Below are 21,525 nucleotides of genomic sequence, written 5' to 3'. Positions count from 1 at the left end.
TCCTCTCTCTCTCTCTCTCTCTCTCTCTCTCTCTCTTATCCTCTCTCTCTCTCTTATCCTCTCTCTCTCTCTGTCCATATCCAAGGCTGCAGAAAATGTCCACAGTGGATCAGTGAACAAAGACCGACTGATGTTTTAAGTGGCACCTTTCCATCAGTGGAGATTGATCTGCAAATAAGTCCCTTGGCAGTTCTTACCATATGGGGTGTAAACCTGCCTGCATATGTTAGCATTGTAGCGAAGGAGGCTCCTTGCCCCATTGTGTCCCTGTGCCTGCTGTTTGAAAGTAATTACTCATTAATTCCACTCCTCATACCTCCATTTTACCCCCTTCGTATATTTATCCTGTTTCCTTTTGAAAGTAAATTATGAATTCACCATGCCATTTCAGGTAATGCACTCAAGATAATAACAGTGTGCTGCTCAAACAAATTCTCACCGTAATTTCCTTTGCCATTTATCTTTGACATTGTGTTACTGACCTCCCTGCTGAATTTCAGTTGCACATATTTGATGATGTTGGATTATACAAACAATGCATTTTCAAGTCTTGTGACCAAGACTACCAGAAATTTTGGGTTGTAGTGTTACCAGACTGACTCACCAATCGGGGAAAACTCACTCTTTACACATTTTTACTGTAAGTTTTAGGGTAAAATTGGGAACAATGATCTGTGGTAACTCCGATCCAACTTGGCAACTAGTGCATTCAATATTTTAATGTATCTTTTATGTATACTGTCAGCGTAAACTAAAGCAAAAATAGTAAGTTGACATGTCTTAGGATAAAGAGAACTGTAGGGAATGCAAGAGAAACAAGGCCTAAAACAAGGTTATTGCAGTCCTTGAGCCACCTCTCATTAGAAGTTTTCATAGCCCTGTTTTTAAGTGGTGATGGAAATATTCAAGGCTGCTTTATTCTCAAAATCACAAGATAATTATGGATGAGGAAGGGTATTGGTTTGTTGTGGCTTATTCGTCTAGTGATAACTGGTCAATTCCCATCACAGCACCCAACCGCCTGTTAAATAATTCTTCCTTGAAAATCTATTCAATTCTCTGCTGCCTGATGCAGGAGTTCATTTCGTATGTTGATCTAGCTTCTAATGAAGAATTTCCTGCCCACAGTTTCATTCCTTACACTATTGTCAAAGGTTAATGGGAAATATGTTCCAGAATTAACTTTTCTGTAGACTTTCCTATCTTATATGCTTCCCATTTTAAGGACAAATTACTTGTGCTCCTGCTCTTCCCCACAGTTGCTTAGAATCGTTGAATGATTACAGCACAGAAGGAGGCCATTTGGCCCTTCATGTCCATGCCAACTCTTTGATAATGTCACATCATTTCAATGATGACAACTTTGCAGAAAAAGGCATTTACCTCAAGGAGAGCCTTGGCATATTTTTAGAAGTTGAAAATCAGCAAACTGGCTTATTGTAAACAGTATTATAACAGGAAATGCTAGAAACACTGGGGAAGTCAGGCTGTATCTGTGGGAAGAGAAACGGAGCTAACGGTTCAGGTCGAAGAACTTTGTCAGAACGTGTAAGTGGTATATGAGTTGGCGGAAGGTTAATGATGATTTAAGAATAAATATGATGTGATAATTCTAATCTTGGATGAGCCCAAAACTCTTGGAGAATTCTGAGGTCTTTGGCCTCTTTTGCATCCGCAATCCATCCATTCCAACACTGGCAGGTGATCCTTTTACTGCCTTGGTCCTAATCTCAGGAATCCACTCTGTCACGAACCAGCAACAAAAGAAACACACTGAGTCATGATTCAGTGTTAACAACTATTTTATTAATCACTACTTATGATAATACGTAAAATAAAAGTAAAAATGTTAGTATGTTAGAATTCAAAAATGTTAAACCTCGAACGTTAACCCCAAAACTAAACTCTTCGTGTGTGTGTGTGTGTGACAAAGTCCCAAACTCCAAGTTCCGGAATGGTTCTTAAAGTTCAGTTCCGCAAGCCACAAGGTGAAACATAAGCAAGGGCTTCTTCAACAACCACCGTTGTCTGAAGATAAGACGTAGACGTAGAGAAATATAGAGAGAGTAAATACGAAATCCAAATGTTCCACGATGGAATCCAAACGACACTTCAGCGTTTACTCGGTAGTGACTTCCTCACCCCGAAAAGCATCCGAATCGTGGTCGTCCACACACAAATACCTGTTTCCTTCTACAGGTCAGCAACAAAGTGAACTCCACCGGATTACTTCCAACTTCCATACATGGATTTCAGTGGCAAACACAGTTATTGTTTCTCATCCATCGATAGAGAAAACAAGCAGGCTGGTGTCTCTCTCCCTTCTCTCTCTCTCTCTCTCTCTCTCTCTCTCCTTCTTCTCCTTCTTCAACAACGTCATTACGTCCTTTATCTTCTATTGACGTAAGCATGCCCCACACACACATACACACACACTCTCTATCTTAAAGGGACTTTCACTGAGTCCGTAACAACTCTTTAAACCTTCCCACCATTATCTCCTCTTTTTAAGACATACCCTAAAATTTATCTCTTTGTGACCAAGCCTGCCCTAATATTTCCTCCTTTACCTCAATGTCATTTTTTTGTCTGATTGCACTTTAGTGAAACCTCCAGGGCTGTTTCACTGCCTCACAGGCACTACATGAATGAACTTGTTGTGTCTTCAGAGTTGGGCATTGTAACATGGATTGTAGGGTTATCAAAGACCCACGCCATTGGGCCATGCCATCTTCTTGCAGCTACCATCGGGCAGGAGGTACAGAAGCCTGAAGTCCCACACCACTGGGTTCAAGAACAGTTACTTCCCTTCAACCATTCGGTTTTTGAACCAACCTGCACAACACTAATCACTACCTCAGCATAGCAACACTATGACCACTTTGACTACCTTGCACTACAATGGACTTTGCTTTTGTTCTAATTGTGTTCTTTCTTGTATAATTTTCTATAATTTATGTTTTTCTTTTGAAGGTTATGTCTCCAATGCTATGTGCCTGTGATGCTGCTGCAATAATTTTATCATTGCATCTGTCATACATGTACTTGTGCATATGACAACAAACTTGACTAGAAGTTTGAATCCGTGTATTGCTCATATTGCACCACACTTTGACTAGACTGACGAGACAAAACCGAAAGAGAATTTGATGATAATAATAAGTTAATATATACCGTCACAGGGAGTAAAATATATAATCTGAACCTTCCAATCTCTTACTAAGTGAGCATGATACAAAAAAATTTGAAAAGATATTTAATTATATGAAAAGAGAACCCCCAAATTAAAAAAAAAATAAAAGCAAACCAAAAACTTCAAAAACAAACTGCACTGATATTTCTTCGGTTTAAAAAAAACATTATGTCGTTAGCTCCTCTCATCTATATTCAAAGGTTATTGAAAGGGATTTGAAAAAGATCGCACCATATGTATAATCACTAATGTTATGTATATTAATTTGAAATTCAATAAAAAGATTGAAAAAGAAAAGAAAGAGAATTTGATGATGTGCATTGTTGACCTTGTTATTTTGCAGAGCTGGCACTCTACCTCCAGGAACGACCAGGGAACAGTTGCTGTACGCAAAGAAACTCTACGACTCTGCGTTCCACCCGGACAGTGGAGAAAGGATGAACTTAATTGGGCGGATGTCATTTCAGGTCCCTGGTGGTATGGCAATCACTGGCTTCATGCTACAGTTTTACAGGTACACCTATAGAATTTGGTGCTGAGTTCCAGCTTCTCTTTAAGGCAATCCCTGGGGCTGGTCAAAGGCAACTTGCCTTCACTCCTGATGTCTGGGTCCTGAGCTGGCTGATGTATCCAATGTGTGACCTACAGGCAGTGCCTGATGGGACAGGCAGGTGCTGGGCTTCTGAGTCCTCTCAAGGAAGGGACTTGAGGTTCTTAACGCCAACCCAGATGCTCCTTCTGCATTTTAAGTCATCGTGGGCATGGGCTTCCCATGAGCTGGTGAGACGGTTACACGTTTTCAGTGAGACTTTAAGAACAGTCTTTTAAGGCTTTTAAGGACAAATCAAGGGAAGGACATACACAGTAAATGGTAGGGCACTGAGGAGTGTAGAGGAACAAAGGGATCTGGGAGTTCAGATACGTAATTCCCTGAAAGTAGAGTCACGGGTAGACAGGGTTGTAAAAAAGGCTTTTGGCATCCTGGCATTTATAAATCAAAGTATTGAGTATAGGAGTTGGAATGTTTTGGTGAGGTTGTATAAGTCATTGGTGAGACCAAATTTAGAATATTGTGTGCAGTTCTGGTTGCCGAACTACAGGAAGGATGTCAGTAAGATTGAAAGAGTGCAGAGGAGATTTACAAGAATGTTGCCGGGTCTTCAGGAGTTGAGTTACAGGGAAAGATTGAGCATGTTAGGACTTTATTCCTTGGTGTGGAGAAGAATGAGAGGAGATATGATAGAGGTTTACAAAATGATGAGGGGCATAGACAGAGTTAATGCAGGTAGGCTCTTTCCACCTAGATTAGGAGAGATAAGTACGAGAGGACATGGCTTTAGGGTGAAAGGGGAAAGGTTTGGGGGAACATTAGAGGGAACTTCTTCACTCAAATTGTGGTGGGAGTGTGGAATGGGCTGCCATCCAATGTGGTAAATGCGGGCTCGCTCTTAACTTTTAAGAGTAAATTGGATAGATACATGGATGAGAGAGGTCTGGAGGGGTATGGGCTAGGGGCAGGTAAATGGGACTAGCAGAATAATGTTTCGGCACAGACTAGAAGGGCCAAATGGCCTGTTTTCTGTTCTGTAGTTTTCTATGGTTCTAACAGTCTTGAGTTGTTTCTTCTGTTCACCTGATGATCTTTTGCCATGACAGGGCTTGGTGTGGAGTGTCTCTTTTGGGAGTCTGGTGTTGGGAATATGAACATATGACCTACCCAGAGGGCACTTAGGGCCTCGAAGCATGTCAGCTTTGGAGATGACACTGAATATTACCAAGAGCTTCGTTTCCGTACTCATGAATGTGCAAGCATCACCTGTGTACTTGCAGTTTGATGACTTAGGATGGAGGGACCCAAGTTCTGGAGTGGAGGTGATGTTGTTTAAATAATTCCCTATTTGTCCTGTAGGTTAGCTGCATTCCAACAGGAAGCTTACTGGAGGTTCAGCAAGACAGATTGAGAAGTGTCATGGGCAGCCCTGCTTGGCCCCAGTCTGAAGTGAGATGGGGTCTGTTGTGGATCTGTTAAATAAGATCACCTTCCCTGTGGCAAGGAGACCCCTACTGCATTTGCCCTTGCTCCTCCCTTGAAGATGGTGGCAGGTGTCTGAAGTACCCTGTCATGTTCTCCTCCTCGTAACACTATTACAGTGCCAGTGACCCAGGTTCAATTCCGGCCGCTGCCTGCAAGGAGTTTGTATGTTCTCCCCGTGTCTGCGTGGGTTTCCTCTGGGTGCTCCGGTTTCCTCCCGCATTCCAAAGACGTACGGGTTAGGAAGTTGTGGGCACGCTATGTTGGCACTGGAAGCGTGGCAACACTTGTGGGCTGCCCCCAGAACATTAGGGCAGGTACGGTAGTGTAGTGGTTAGCATAACGCTTTTACAGCGCTAGAGACTCGGGTTCAATTCCCGCCGCTGTCTGTAAGTAGTTTGTACGTTCTCCTCATGACTATGTAGGTTTCCTCTGGGTGCTCTGGTTTCCTACCACATCTCCAAAGACGTATGGATTAGGAAGTTGTGGGCATGCTATGTTGGCGCCGGAAGCGTGGCGACACTTGCAGGCTGCCCCCAGAACACTCTACGCAAAAGATGTATTTCACTGTGTGTTTTGATGTACATGTGACTAATAAAGATATCTTATCTTCGATCTGGGAGGTGAGGCTGCTTATTGTTCCCCTTTGCCAGATGTTAGAACGTCAGCGGGGCTACCATTTGCTCCCCTATTGTTTTTCACTGGGCAACTGGCCTTTTCAACCTTTTTCTTCAAATTTATTTTCTGGGATCTGGCTGTTGTCGGCAAGGCCAGCATTTATTGCACATCCCTAATTACCATCAAGAAGGTGGTCGTAAGCCGCCTTGAACCACTGCAGTCCTTCTGGTGAAGGTGCTCCCACAACATCGTTGGGCAGGGAGTTCTTAGGTTCAGGCCCAGCGACAGTGAAAGGCAGGCAATATTTCCAGAGTAGGACCATGTGTGACGTGGCAGGGAAGCTGCAGGTGGTGGTGTACCTGCACAAGTCTCCAATCAGTGGAGCAGAAATCATTAACAAGTTCTAACACCACTATTCTGAGTGTGTCTGGGGGAGGTAAAGAAAGATCATTTCTACTAGTCAAAAAATTGCGCCTGTTGCTCTTGTCCTTGATGGTGGAGGGCACAGTTTTGTTGGCGGGGGGGGGGGGGGGTACTCTCAGAGTAACCTGGGTGAGTAACCGCAGAGCATTCTTAGATAAGATATCTTTATTAGTCACATCCACATTGAAACACAGTGACATACATCTTTTTGCGTAGTGTTCTGGGGGCAGCCCGCAAGTGTCTCCACGCTTCCGGCGCCAACAAAGCATGCCCACAACTTCCTAACCCGTGCGTCTTTAGAATGTGGGAGGAAACCGGAGCCCCCGGAGGAAACCCACGCAGACACGGGGAGAACGTACAAACTCCTTACAGACAGCAGCCAGATTTGAACCCGGGTCGCTGGCACTGTAAAGCATTACACTAACCGCCTCACTACCGTGCCTGCCCATTGGTCTGGGGTGGCAGATGATTTACTGTGGAATAAAGTCATCAATACACATGTCAAGGATTGAATTACTATTGAGGAGTTCTTCAAAATGCTCCTTCCAGCTACCACTGGGTGACTTTTTGTCTTTGATGAGCTGCCTCCCATTCTCTTGCCGAGATGAACGCTTTGGTGTTTGATCCATGGTTAGTGTGACCATACCTGCAAATTTGTGCAGGATATGACCCGCTGAGTTCCTCCAGCAGTTTGTTTGTTACTTCAGATTCCAGCATCTGCAGCCTCTTGTGTCACCTGTGTGACCAGGTAAGATGTTTTATGGATAAATATTAACCATTAAAGTCAAAGGGGAGGGTATATGGGAAAACTTTACCAGGGAGCTGATCGTGATGCACAACTATACTTGCGCTTACTTAATGGAAGTGACTTGTAGATTTATCTATTGAAGCTGCTACAGTTGTGTGGTGCTGAGAACCTACTCTTGTTTAATTGACATGTTCGCCCTCTAATTTTAGCAAAACCCTTTCAGTCAATTAACCACTCCACTTTATGCCCTTGGAATTGCTCATGGATAACTCCTGGGTCATAGCACAGTGACTTAGCCTAGTAGTATCTATACACATCACTGAAGCCCAAGTCTGTAATCAATGGAGCAGAAATCATTAAGCAAGTTCTAACACACTATTCTGAGCAGGTTTAGGTGGAGATAAAGGAAGGTCATTTCCACTGGTCAGCAATCATTAACTTCGGGACATAACCTCAGTGTTAATACAAAAACTGTGAAGATTAGAAGGATTTCTTTGCGCAAAAGGTTATTAGTGCACAGCGTACTTTGCCACATGTAACTATTAAAGCCAAGACATTCACAGATGTGAGAAGGGAAGGGAGAGAAAACAGTAAACGAGCAAGGACTGAAACAGAGGTTTGTGAGCGTTTTTTTCTTTGTGGGCAATTTAAGTTTGTACATCAGTGCCTTGGAGGTCAAGTATGAACTTTAAATCCATGTCCCTATGAATCTTGTGTAATACAGGCTGGTGATGCGAATGGATTTTGGGCTAATGAGGCAATGGCTCTTTCTAAATCTCTGGACCTGCACAATCGAATCATAAGACAAAGGAGCAGAAGTCGTCCATTCTGCCCATCGAGTCTGCTCTGCCATTCTATCATGAGCTGATCCATTCTCCCATTTAGCCCCACTCCCCCGCCTTCTCACCATAACCTTTGACACCCTGGCTACTCACATACCTATCAATCTCTTCCTTAAATACCCCCAATGACTTTGCCTCCACAGCTGCCCGTGGCAACACATTCATGCAATTGTACTGCATAGTAAGAGGCCATTCAACCCAAAATACCCATGCTGGTCCTACAAAAGAGCTTTACAATTAATTGCTTCTCCCCTATCGTCTTTCAAGTTTATTTTACCCCCGAATCCCATTTATTTTTGAAAATTAGAATCGAATCTTGTTCCATTTCCCTTTTCGGCATTGTGTTGCAGACCTCAGCATCTTCAAGTGTGTAAACAAAAATAATAATTTTTTCCACATCTCCTCCCTGCTGTGGAATAAATCAAGACATAGGAAATAATGGAAGTGAAGTTCAAATTTGGCAGGAATCCATTCGGCAGCTGTTGTACACCCTGACCACCCCACTGAATGCCCCTTTACTAAATTTCCCACGCTCATCCAACCATTGCAAGGATATCTGATGCAACAAACCTTTCTCTGAGCCTCTCTGCTAAGATTTCTCAAAAGACATGTATTTGCAGTGTCCCTTTGATCACCAAAGCTTCAGTTTCCACAGTGGCCTCTACCATCTTATTGGTATTGGTTTACTATTGTCACTTGTACTGAGGTACAGTGAAAAACTTGTCTTGCATACCGATCGTACAGGTCAATTCATTACACAGTGCAGTTACATTGGGTTAGTACAGAGTGCATTGATGTAGTACAGGTAAAAAACAATAACAGTACAGAGTAAAGTGTCACAGCTACAGAGAAAGTGCTGTGCAATAAGGTGCAAGGTCACAACAAGGTAGATCGTGAGGTCATAGTCAATCTCAATGTATAAGAGAACTGTTCAATAGTCTTATCACAGTGGGGTAGAAGCTGTCCTTACATCTGGTGGTATGTGCCCTCAGGCTCTTGTATCTTCTACCTGATGGAAGAGGAGAGAAGAGAGAATGACCCGGTTGGGTGGGGTCTTTAATTACGATGGCTGCTTCACCAAGACAATGAGAGGTAAAGGAGGGGAGGCTGGTGTCTGTGATGCGCTGGGCTGTGTCCACAACTCTCTGCAGTTTCTTGAGGTCCTGGGCAGAGCAGTTGCCGTACCAAGCCATGATGCATCCAGATAGGATGCTTTCTATGGTGTATCGATAAAAGTTGGTGAGAGTCAAAGGGGACAAACCAAATTTCTTTAGCCTCCTGAGGAAGTAGAGGCGCTGGTGAGCTTCCTTGGCCGTGGCATCTACGTGATTTGACCAGGACAGGCTGTTGGTGATGTATGAAGGGTGGCTATTTGTTTTCCAGCAAAAGCAACAGAAAAATGTCCCTCAAAGATCTACAAACCTCAGTTTAGCGCTAGTCCAAGAGATGGGAGCTGTATCTTGCCATGTTGTAGTAATTTAAAATACTCAAGGCTCACAAATCAGAGAGGTCATTCAATTCTTCAGCACAAACAGTGCAAGTGTGACATCAATTGTAAAGCTATAGAGCTAAAGCATCCAAGTCAAGGGGCAGACAGACCACTTGCAAGCACAATGCAACACAACCTGCACCCAATTCCCTCCCCTTGATCCTTCACACCCTCAGTGCTCCTTGTCTTTGAACCCCTTCTGCTTGAATATCCTCTCCTGTTCTCTCCCCATCATCCCAGTCAACCAGCCCCTGCTCTCTGCCCACACCTCATTTTATCCATAGTCCCTCCCTCTCTGGAACACCACATTCCCAGCCTACCACATTCCCTCCATTCCTAGTCACACTCCAACTGCACCCCCAGCCCTGTTCCCGGCCACATTCCATCCACACATCCGGTCCCATTCCACGGCACTCTGTTCGCAGTCCTGGTCCCGTACCCAGCTGCATTCTGTCCACACAAGTGTCCCTGTTCCCCAGCTGGACTCTACCTGCACGCCAGGCACTGTTCTCGTCTGCGCGCCCGTTCCCAGCCGCGTGCCCGCCCACATTCTGAGCTCCACGTCCAGCCACACACCTGGTACTGTTGGCTGCCACACATCTGCTGACGTTCCCAGTCACTTACTGAGGGCCAATGGCTAAGGTAGAATCAGGAGATCCTGGCTAACTAGTGGTGATTATCTTGGACTGGGTTCAAGCACAGTACATATTACTCAGTGCAACAGCCATCACCACTGCTTGTTGAAACACTGACTGCTGTTGTTTTAAAGACCACGAGGTTTAACTTCCCATGGTAAAAACTCCTACTTGCCCACGTACACCATAGGCTTTGTTTCAGGAATGTAGTCATTTAGCAAAACGAACATCTGCATTATTGTGAAAAGGAAAAAATATTTGGAGTTAGAAAATACAGGAGAATTTACCAATTCTGGGGGGAAATGTAGTTGGCAACCCCATGTTATGGCTTAAGTATGGGACTGTGTCTTTAAAAACGGGAGGTAAGGTCACACTAGTGTCAGCACCAGCAGAAGCAAAAGGGAGTGCATTGCTTTATGACCAAACTTTCTTTGATGAGCAAATCATTTAATTAGCAACAAGTAGGAACTCAGCAGATCGAACAGCATCTGTGGGGAGGAGGGAGGGGGCAGGCAGTGAAAGGAAACGTTGACAATTCCTTCCCCCCCCCCACAGATGCCGCTTGACTGTTGAGCTCCTCCAGCAGATTGTTTATTGCTCTAGATTCCAGCATCTACAGTCTCCTGTATTTCCAATTCATTTAGTTCTATCCTTTTTTTTTATTTTTGAAATGTTTGATTTGAAACTTCTTTTGGTTAAGACAGGTAAGCAGGGAAGATACTGAGTTTGGAAGTGTCTGGTTTTGTAGTTGGACATTAGAACCAGTTCCAATGTCCAACTACAAAACCTTGTTTGCAAATTATTCTCTCTAATCTCTTCTCTGGAAACATTCTTGTGCTGTAACTCAACATAGGTCTGTGTGAGGAGTTCTCTGATTCAAAGATCTTCCTATTTTAATAAGACGCCTTGCTCTGCAAAGTGGTTGTAAAGCCAGAAGCTTGTGGTTCAGTAACGATGGAGTTGAAGCATTGAACGATTTGGGCAATTTAAGCTTTTTCACTTGTTGCTGTAAAAACTAATCCGATAGAGAATATCCAAAGAAATGGAATCCATCTTGTAAGGTCATAAAGCCATAGGATGCAGGCTCACTGGGTCCACACCAACGATCAAGCACCCATTTATACCGATGCCATTTTATTCCCTCTGCGTTCCCATCAACTCTCCCCAGACTATACTCACGCTCCAGGGGCAATTTACACTGGCCAATTAACCTACCAACATTTGCGTCTTTGGGCTGTGGAAGGAAACCCATGCAGTCAGGGGGGAGAATGTGCAAACTCCACACCAGAGGTCAGAATTGATTTTGTTAGCGTAGTTTTCTCAAACTGTATAATGTGGACTTGTCGCTGTTGCTGGCAGTTGATAATCGACGTGGCTTCTCCTACCTTGCAGCGTAGAGATAGTACTGCCCCTTGTTGAAATATAGATGGAAGGATATCCAAAAGGCCCATGTAACTTGATGGAAAGCCAGGGCTGGGATTCAGCTTAGGATGAGGTCAAGGTGGGATGATTATAAATGAGGATGATGATTTTTTTGGCTATGATGGAGCTGATGGACAAATGTGGCAACAAGTGGGAGGTATTTGGAATGGTGTAGTATAAATTCTGCCCGTTTATTCTTTAACTAATTGCAGGAAAAACAGGTTAACTGGACTTCGAGTATTGAGTGCAATTCTGGTCACCTCATTACAGGAAGGACGTGGAGGCTTTGCAAAGGGTACAGAAGAGGTTTACCAGGATGCTGCCTAGATTAGAGGGTATGAGCTATAAGAAGAGGTTGGACAAACTTGGTTTGTTTTCTCTGGAGCGTTAGAGACTGAGGGGAGACCTGATAGAAGCTTATAAGATCATGAGAAGCATAGATAGAGTAGACAGAATCTTTTTCCCAGAGTAGAAACGTCAAATACTAGAGGACATGCATTTAAGATGAGAGGGGGAAAGTTTAAAGGAGATGCACGGGGCAAGTTTTTTTTACACTGAGAGTGGTGGGTGCCTGGAGCAGGCTGCCAGGGGTGGAGTTGGAAGCAGATATGATAGTGGTATTTAAGAGGCTGTTAGATAGAATATACAGGGAATGGGGGATATGGATCATGTACAGGCAGAAGAGATTTAGTTTAATTCAGCATCATGTTCAGCACAGATATTGTGGGCCGAAGGGCCTGTTCCCCTGCTGTACTGTTCTGTGGACATTCACCTCACTGTGGTTTGTGGTGTGCAAGACAGCTTTTTTTTGTAAGTAATGGCAATCTTTGTTTCAACCCATTTCAGAATCCTGCATTGCATATAAAATATTTTGAGATATTGCTGATGTCCTTTTGCAGGGCTTGAACCCACAAACTTCTGATTCAGGGTGACCAAAGGTCCATTTGTTTCAGTGCACAGCACTGGTCTTCTGGTACTGTGCTTGAGACTGTAGGTTTGCAACGTTGCAAATCAAATTGCATCTCCAGATGTTTCAGGCTACTTGCAAGAGCTCACTCTGTCACTGGTACATTGTTCCTCTGTTCCTTTCAGAACAGTTCCAGCTGTGGTATTTTGGCAGTGGGTGAATCAGTCGTTCAATGCCTTGGTCAACTACACCAATAGGAACGCTGCATCACCAATAAGTGCAACGTAAGTGTTGTTCTTTTCAAGAAGTAAGTCCTTAGTTCTAATTGGTGTGCCTTGCTCCCTCTTTGTTCATCGACAATCGACGAGCTACCAATGCAGCCAGCAAATTGGTTGATTTTATTCATTGGAAATAGGACATTTTGTACAGCTATTATTGGACTTGGCAGCTCTATTTGGTTTTTGCAGTGCAGCTGTCATGTTCTTTGTTATATTAGAAGAGTTTTCCAATGTTTTCTTTCCTTCCCTACTCTCCTGGCTGGCCTCAGCTACAGACGTGCAAATGCCGGGTTCCTTGACCAGTTGCCCACTCTTCGTACTGAAGCTGCACAGTGAATGGGCTCTTTGGCAAGGGAGACATCACATGGAAAATCTAATTTGCGATTCTCCTCTGCAAGTCACCTCTCCCCACTCCAAAATGGTTTCCGTGCTCAAAATAGAGGTGCTGAAAACTAGGGGAGGAACACAACACATTGCAGAAATGCCAATCACCAGAGTCACATACGAACGCAACTGGCAAAAGAACTAAGAGGGGTGAGAGGAGGGAAGAATTTAAGACAGTGACTTGCTATGAAAGGGAAGAGGATGCAAATTCTGGAGGGAATTGGATATATTTTTGGAAAGGGAACATTTGTAAGCTTGTGGAGAAAGAGCAGAGACAGTGGATCTCTCTGGTAAGGCAGAAACACAATAGGCCATTGCCAGTCACTTCAACTCCCCCTCCCACACTATCACTGATATGTCAGTCCTCGGCCTCCTCCACTGCCAGGAGAATTCCAAGCACAAACCGGAGGAACAGCACCTCATTTTCCGTCTTGGAACCTTGCAGCCTAATGACATGAACATTGAATTGTCCCACTTTAGGTAATCCCCACCCACTTCCCCACAACCCCTTTCTTCCCCCCCCCCCACCCCCCACACCGTGCTTCTTCCCTTCTTCCCTTTCCTAGCCCTTTTTTTTACCTCTCTCTTCTTACCTTTGACCCACCCCCTGGTGGATCTGCTCTCCCCTCCTCCCCCGCACCTGCCTATCACTGTCTCTCACCTACATCTACCTATCACCTCCTTGTGCCCACCCCGCCTCCCCTCTTTTGTCCACCTATCACTGCTCTGCTTTTCCCTCCTATTTATTGGGCTTCCCCTTTTCCTATCTTCAGTCCTGAAGAAGGGTCCTGACCCGAAACATTGACCGCCTGCTTTTCTCCACGGATGCTGCCTGGCCTGCTGAGTTCCTCCAGCATCATCGCGCTTTACATTCAGGCCCAATGGTCATCTGCTGTGCCTCGTGATAGTAGCTTTGTGTATTGAGGGTGACTGGAAAGCAGTTGGAGAGGAGAATGCTGGATTTGTTTGGCTTCCTCCTTTTGGGAGTGGAGTGCTGTGATAATTATACACTCTTCCAACAACCCAAACTGGTAAAACCAACTCAAGGCAAGCTGGTGTCCAGACCTGAATCTGCCCCAGTACTACTCTCTCTTTACTCACCTCGCCACTACATGGCCAGTAGTTAACCTTATAAAACGATTCCATGACCAGAATGAAATCTTTTGAGAAAGTCTTTCTTTCCTCTGATTTGTTCTTTATTTATTTGGGATTTTCATCCACTGTGTTCACTTCCAAAGTACAAAAAAAAACCCTTTAGTGCCTCTTTCCCATCTCCAGGATTTCTGAGTCACCCCCATCCCACCTGATACTGTTTTCTCAGCATTAGATGCGTGTTCTTTTTGCAGATGACCCAGAGGTGGACCTTTGGTGTTAGGCATGGCCTGTTCCTTGCTTGCAGAGGCAAAACCCAGTGCTGGGTTTGGGCTGGGAAAATGAACTGTATGTATTTCCTTTGTTTTTAAATGAGGTAGACTCTTCAACAAACTTTCTTTCCTCTTCATTGTTTAGACAAATAGGAGTCGCGTACTTGACTGCAACTAGCACTGCACTAGCAACTGCGGTCGGATTGAACCTCTATACAAAGGTACAGTGACGAGCTGCTGTCAGTGGAAGTTTGCCTCGAGTAGTTTCAAAGAGTTGAAGTTTTTCATCTTGTCTCCCCCACTGACGGTGCAGGAATAGAAATTGCTCTGGTGCAATGCAAAGCAGATTGTGGGGTGTAGCTGTGGACTTTGATTTTTCTTTCTCTGTGTCTTATTGAGCCTACACACACTCAGAAATGGGGGCACAGAGACCTGAATGATTGCTTCAAGCATCATGTTCCAGAAAAACACTAAGGGAAACATGCAAGCAAAATTGACCAGATTAAAACGTTTTATTCTTTCTCGCAACTTCTAGATAACTTCCTCTCCTCTGCTTCATTGTTCCCACAACCAAGCAGGTGGCTTACAAACCGGGGACAGGAGTAGGCTCCTCTACCCCTCGAGCCTGCTCTGCCATTCAGTAAGATCATGACTAGCCTGATTGAGACCTCGAATCCACATTCCCATGTACCCACCCCCCCCCCCCGTAACTTTTTACCCTCTTGCTTATCAAATATCTATCTACCTCTTCCTTAAATATATTCAAAGACCCTGATTGCTAATTGGGTGCTTCACTTTTCTGCTATTCAGTTCGACCGGTTCTGATGGACGTTTCAGAACCCTTTGCAGTTTCTGATAAAAAGCAGGTGGTGGTCAGTGTGTCCGTTTTTCCCATTACTGTTAGAAAGACACGAGTAAGTTGATTGGGCACTTAAGGCTATAATAGTTTAATGGTTACATGACCAAACTAGTAGTTCAGAAACCTAGATAAATGACCCAGAGAGGATATCAAATCTAACCATGCATGCTTCAGAATTTAAATCCAGTTAATTAAAACAGAGAACATAGAACAGAACAGCACAGGAACAGGCCCTTTGGCCCACGATGTTGTGCCGAACTAATTAAACTGATGACACCTAATCCCTTCTGCCTGCACATGGTTCATTTCCCTCCATTAGTAGTTGTTGTCAGATAAAAGCTGCCAGATAAGAAGATTAGTTCAGGTGACTCACCATAAGATCAAGGAGGAAGGTTTTAAGGAAGGGGCAGGTGGAGAGACCTTGAATATTTTGAATAAAAATGGAAAATGCTGGAAAGGTTAGGCAGCACCAGTGGAAAGAGAAACAGAGTTCATGCTTTGGGTTTGCGACCCTTTGTTAGAACTGGGGAAGAGAGATGCAAGTTGCTCTTCAGCGGGAGAGTTTTCGTTTGGTTTTTGGTGCTTAGAACAAATCTGTGATCGGACAACTTGCCCAACCTGCTGAGTTTTCTTTCAGCTTGTTGATCCTCGAAGGATCCTGAGTTTTGGAACAAGATGTTTTGGAATTTGTATTTAAGATTTCCAGCATCTGCAATTTTTATTTTCATTGAATATCTTGAAGGCTGAGGTAGTTTTGGACTATATGAGAATCAAGGGTTATGTGGAACGGGTAGGGAAGTGGGGTTAAGGCCAATGATTAAATCAGCCATGATCTGACTGAATGGTGGAGCAGGCTCAAGGCCTTATCCCTACTCTTATTCCTTATTCCAAAACTCCAGATCCTTCAAGGACCAACACCACATAAACAAGCAGTTTAAAAGATCTAACAGAGATTGCCTCAGCTTTGAAAGCAACTCCTTTAAAGCAAGAATTCAACTTCAAAGCAATATGGGAAGAATTTAAAGTGATGTGTGGTTAGGCTGAATGAGATAATACTCAAAGCTTTGGTCAAAGACTTTCAATTTAATATGCTGAATATGTAAGCAGCAAAGAATGGTCTGGGCAGATTGAAGATTAAAGCAATGTAACCATAAATGGATTAATAAGACAAAGTGAAATAAGGAAGAAAAACAAACTTAACATAGTTTGTGAGGAAAACCACTGGGACGTTAGAAAAACTTGTAAAAATAGTAGTGAGAGGTGCTTTGCTGTTTCAGTAGCAAAATGGTTAGAACCATAGAACACTACAGCACAGAAAACAGGCCATTCGGCCCTTCTAGTCTGAGAAACCACAGAGAGTTGTGGACACAGCCCAGCGCATCACGGAAACCAGCCTCCCCTCTGTTGACTCCGTCTTACACTTCCCACTGCCTCAGTAAAGCAGCCAGCAAGAAGTGTAGACAGAGTCCATGGAGGGGAGGCTGGTTTCCGTGATGTGCTGGGCTGTGTCCACAACTCTCTGTGGTTTCTCGTTTACCTGCACCCAGTCCATAACCGTCCCGACCTCTCCCGTCCATGTATCTATCCAATTTATTCTTAAAACTTAAGAATGAGCCCGCATTTACCACATCAGATGGCAGCCCATTCCACACTCCCACCACTCTGAGTGAAGGGGAAAGGGGGAAAGGTTTAGGGGGAACATTAGGGGGAACCCTAAAGCCATGTGAAGTTATGAACATTTTTTTTAAGGTAGTAAATTATTGTGATGTGGAATATACCAAGTGGTAGTGGAACCAAATTCAGTGGTAAAATTTAAAATAGAATCGGATCAGTGTTTAAAAGGAGGAAAGATTATGGGATTTTGTAGTAGCTCTATTAATGAGAATATATGATGGGCTGAATGGCCTCATCCTGTACTGTATTCTGTAAAGGGTTTAGGAAGTAAATGGGATAAACTCTTGATTAACAGACTAAATGACTATGGAATTATTCACAAAACAAGGCAATGGTGGCATGAAAAACAGAACCTATTCATACTAATAACAAGAAAGGCGATAAAACACATCCCAGTAACAACAGATCCATTTGCCTTTCATTAGTAAATGACAAACTAGTAGAGCTGGTTATTGGGAAGACAGTTGAGGAACATCTAAAACAAAGCAAGTAAATAACCAGCAATGTGATTTCAGAAGTGACAGTTCTCATGTTGCCAATTTCCACAGCTATTTCAAGGCTGTGAGATCTCAACTGATTGATGAGGAAACCCTTCAGGTTAACTTCCACCAATTCTTTGTGTTCCACATGAAAAATAAGCCTGAGGCAATGACTATCCCAGATAAAATTTGACAGCTAAGGAATTGACTAAGAAAAGACAAAGCAAAGCAGGTTTCATTGGGGTGGGTCTTTGGGATCCTGTTTGGGATCCCAGTTATCACTGTTTGGGATCTTTCAAGTCATGGGCTCCACAATGGGAAAACAGAAGCCTAAATAAATTTGTGCTTCCCTGTTTTAAGCAGTTACGTGTGGCATTCTTGGAAATTTTACCCATGTTATTTATTAACTGGAGTAACTTTTTAGAGGAGGAAAGTCACCAGTTAATTTGAGCACCAGACCTCTTGATGCAGAAACGAAACCCTTTCAGGGGAATATAGAACAGTACAGCAAAGGAAAAGGCTCTTCGGCCCTCAATGTTGTGCTGAGCTAACCAAGCTAGTAATTAAATGTTTAACTAAACTAATCCCTTCTGCCTACACAACGTCTGTATTCCTCCATTCTCTGCACATTCATGTGCCTATCTAAGAGCCTCTTAAATGCCTCTATCGTACTTGCTTCCACTACCACACATTCCAGGCACCCACCACTCTGTGTTTTTCAAAAAAAATTGCCCTGCACATCTGCTTTGAATTTACCCCTCTCACCTTAAAAGCATGCCCTCTAGTATTAGACAAAGATACTGGCTGTCTACTTTATACCTCTCATAATCTTATAAACTTCTGTCAGGTCTCCCCTCAGCCTGCACTGCTCCAGAGAAAACAACCCAAGTTTGTCCAAGCTCTCCTTCTAGCTCATGCCCTCTAATCCAGGCAGCATCCTGGCAGAGTGATTGTGTAAACTGAGTGAAAGATGTGATGCTAAAAATTTGAAATAAAAATGCGACAAATATTTATTACATCCGGTAACATCTGTGGTGAGAGATGTGGAGGTAACTTGCTGGAGTGACCCTGCCCGCGCATCACTTTCACCTCCCACGGTCTACCTGTGACCACAATGACCTCCTTCCAGCACCCGGCTCCTAATGCTGAAGTGGAGAAGTCCCGGACAGCAAGTAGACCTCAGGAAGTGGATCTTGTGTCCATGCCTTCAGATCATCCTGATGGTCTTCTGACGGGTTTACACCACTGCTTGTCCTGAAAGGGTTTCGTTTCTGTATCAAAAGGGCTGGTGCACAAATTGTACACCTTTTCAGTTTTTCTGAATATCTCTGATATTGCTATCTTTAAATAATTAGATATATATTTTTATTAAAGAAACAATTTAATCTTGCATAGATTCATTAAGAAGATTAATATTTATTTTAAGGTGGGAGAAGAAAGAAACCCAAATCACTTCACTTGGCTTTTCAATGAAGCTGTTGACACCATTCAAGCAGTGTAAAACTGAGGGGCCAGGTGTGAAGTGTATGCAGCCTCTTGGCTCAGCACCATTGGGAGCTGCTACTGGACTCTGTTCTGAGCATTCCATTCTTCTGCTGCAGGAAATCAGTGTGGTCCATCTCATTCCTTCACCTCATTATTTTTTGCCAGAACTGAGACAAGTAAGCTCATTGTTCCTCTGGACAGTTAACCAAAGAGATTTATGCTCACTTTTGTGATTGATTTTCTTTCCCCAGAAAGCTCCGCCTTTATTGGCCCGCTGGGTCCCTTTCGTTGCCGTTGCAGCTGCTAACTGTGTAAACATTCCAATGATGAGACAACAGTAAGTCCGGTTCTTTTTTTTCATCCACTGTGGGTTTTTTTTGATCATTAAATGTTGGCTTTTATAATGCATTTGCAAAAGGCCCTTAGAAGAGAGAAGAGCCTCATTGGTCTGAGGAGAAATCCAGAGTTAACATTGTTTGTGCCTGCCTTGGAATATTGAGAGCCTGTGGGCTGCCAGGCGAAGGAAGGTCGAAGGAGATTAGGAGTTCCATTGTCATTAAGGTTCCAGGAAAGAGTGGAGTAGCTGATCATGCAACAGGAGTCTTCACTTCCACGTAAAGAAAATAGCAGCAATGTGCGATATGTGACCCTTCACCCATCTCCAACATTCAGTAAAATCACGGTTGATTGTCCCCCTTGTCCACTTTCCAGACCAATGCTCATATCCCCTGATTCCATTAGTCCAAAACTCATCCTTGAATATACTCTGCAGTTGAGCTTCCACAGCCCTTTTGGGCTTCATAATACAGAGAAATATTTCTGCCTGTCGATGGTAAATAGCTGCTTGTATCCTGAGACTGTAACTCCTAGTCAAAGGTAACAGCCCCTCAACGTCTATCTTAGTAATTCCTCCTAGAACCTTGTTTCATCTTGATCACCTCTCACTCTTCCAAACTCCTGTGAGGAATGGTCCATCCCATTAAACTGTCCTTGTAGAACAAACCTCACCACCAAGGTATCAACTTAGTGAATCCATCTAGTGCTTCTTCAAGGATATCCTCCCTTGGATATGGAGACCAAATACTGCATGCTCATTATTGAGGGAAGTAGGAGAACCTATTCTCGGATTGAGAAGAATTTGAGGCAGAGAAATTCAGAGACTGTTAACCAGCATAGTATCAGTTGAAGTACAGAGAAAAGCAAGAAAGAATGCAACCAAAAGATTTCTGAGGCCAGAACAAATTCCATATACCGGTTTGTGAGGTACCTCCTTCTCTAAAGGATCAAGAAATTTATCCCATGATCAGAGGCTTTACAAAGCAAGGAGAGAGCTAGGCTGAAGTAATGGTTAAAGATAATACAGTGGGTCTGAGCAGGTTAGCAAAGAGAAATTGAAGTTCTTCTTTTCATGAACCAACCTAACTACTTGTTGGGTATCAAATAAATTATAAATCCTTGTGATCAGTTCTGATCAGTCAGGTCAACTGCTGTATAACTAAATGCACTGAGATTTGGGATTTTATTTCGTACCTGGCTACCTGACCATGATCAACAGGCATTTGTCTGGGTGTTTGCTGAAGACTTATCTTTGCAGGGGTATGTGAAGGCAGAATTGGACTGTGTCTTGTGTGGTTAAAAAGCTTTTCAAAGAAGAGCTAGAAAGAAGTCAATAGTTTCCGTCGAGAAAAAGAGGGAAGAAGGTTTGCGAGGAGAGGGAGGATTGCAAAGAATCAAGAAATGTGGGGACAGCAAACAGTGAGCTTGAGACAGGTAGAAGATAAAACCATGACAAAAGAATAAAATACCATTGCTTCTTTGGAGCAGCATGAAAAATGTGGACAATGAGCAAAGAAAGCAGAGATTAGTGGGGAGAGCAAATATTTAGTGTTAAAGAAGACTTTAAAGTTTGAAATTGGTAACATTTAGAGAGGACATTCCAGAGAATTGGGTCCAAGTGGCTGAAAAGTTGGTTGCTGCTGGCAGAGAAAAGAGATACGAGAGACCCAGTTGCAAAAATTAGCCTAATTGTTACCCAGTGCTGGTCCCCACTCATTGGAAGGGCATCTGTATAGATGCTTGGTGAGGACAGGAACAAGTTAAGCTGTCCAGTCAGATAGTCCTCTGACGGAGTGCCTCAGCTTCTTCATTAAGGATGACCTCTGGAATAAGGTAAGGCACGTGCCAGCACCCTCAATGGGGAAGGGTGGAAACCTGATGAATTGGGACGGGGATGCTCTGCTTCTATAATATAATCAATTTACGGCTATGGCAGCTGGGAGGTTATTTGTTGTTTTGTCAACCACTTGAGGTCAGGTGGACACACAATTCAGGGGCTCGTATTCAGTGTTCAAATTAAATCTTCTTCTACATTTTAGGGAAATTATAAGTGGAATCGCCGTGACAGACGAAAATGAAAATAAGCTGGGAGAATCCAGGGTAAATATACACTTTGGTAAAACGATTTAACAAGGCAGAAATGCTTTCATTGGGGGTCTGTTTTTCAACTAATTTGACGAGCTGGAGTAGGCAGTAAAAAATAATGTTCTTTAAACCCTGCAATATTGTGTCTCATCGATTTAACTAACGTTATTAAGTGTGTTTGTATTTTAAACAATATAAGACTTGCATTTTTCAATAGTATTTCATCAAGATTTGAAGGATCTTCCAAACATGGATTTTGGTCGCTTGTCATG

At 43.4% G+C, this 21,525-nt stretch overlaps 1 protein-coding gene across 4 annotated transcripts in view; it reads left to right on the top strand.

The window, feature by feature from the left end:
• Nucleotides 1–21,525, top strand: part of sfxn2 (sideroflexin 2) — an 84,799-nt gene that overhangs the window by 23,057 nt on the left and 40,217 nt on the right. For all 4 annotated transcript variants that reach the window (XM_052027705.1, XM_052027707.1, XM_052027704.1 and 1 more), the window contains 5 exons: nt 3,537–3,707; nt 12,495–12,593; nt 14,481–14,556; nt 19,084–19,169; nt 21,208–21,268. In XM_052027705.1, coding sequence (XP_051883665.1) covers nt 3,537–3,707; nt 12,495–12,593; nt 14,481–14,556; nt 19,084–19,169; nt 21,208–21,268 — 493 coding nt within the window. The remainder of the gene's footprint in view (nt 1–3,536; nt 3,708–12,494; nt 12,594–14,480; nt 14,557–19,083; nt 19,170–21,207; nt 21,269–21,525) is intronic.

The sequence above is a fragment of the Pristis pectinata genome, chromosome 12 (assembly GCF_009764475.1).
Source record: "Pristis pectinata isolate sPriPec2 chromosome 12, sPriPec2.1.pri, whole genome shotgun sequence".
In the NCBI taxonomy this organism is placed as follows: Eukaryota; Metazoa; Chordata; class Chondrichthyes; order Rhinopristiformes; family Pristidae; genus Pristis; species Pristis pectinata.
The sequence above is the reverse complement of the archived record's forward strand: the minus strand, read 5'-3'. Positions and strand labels throughout refer to the sequence as shown.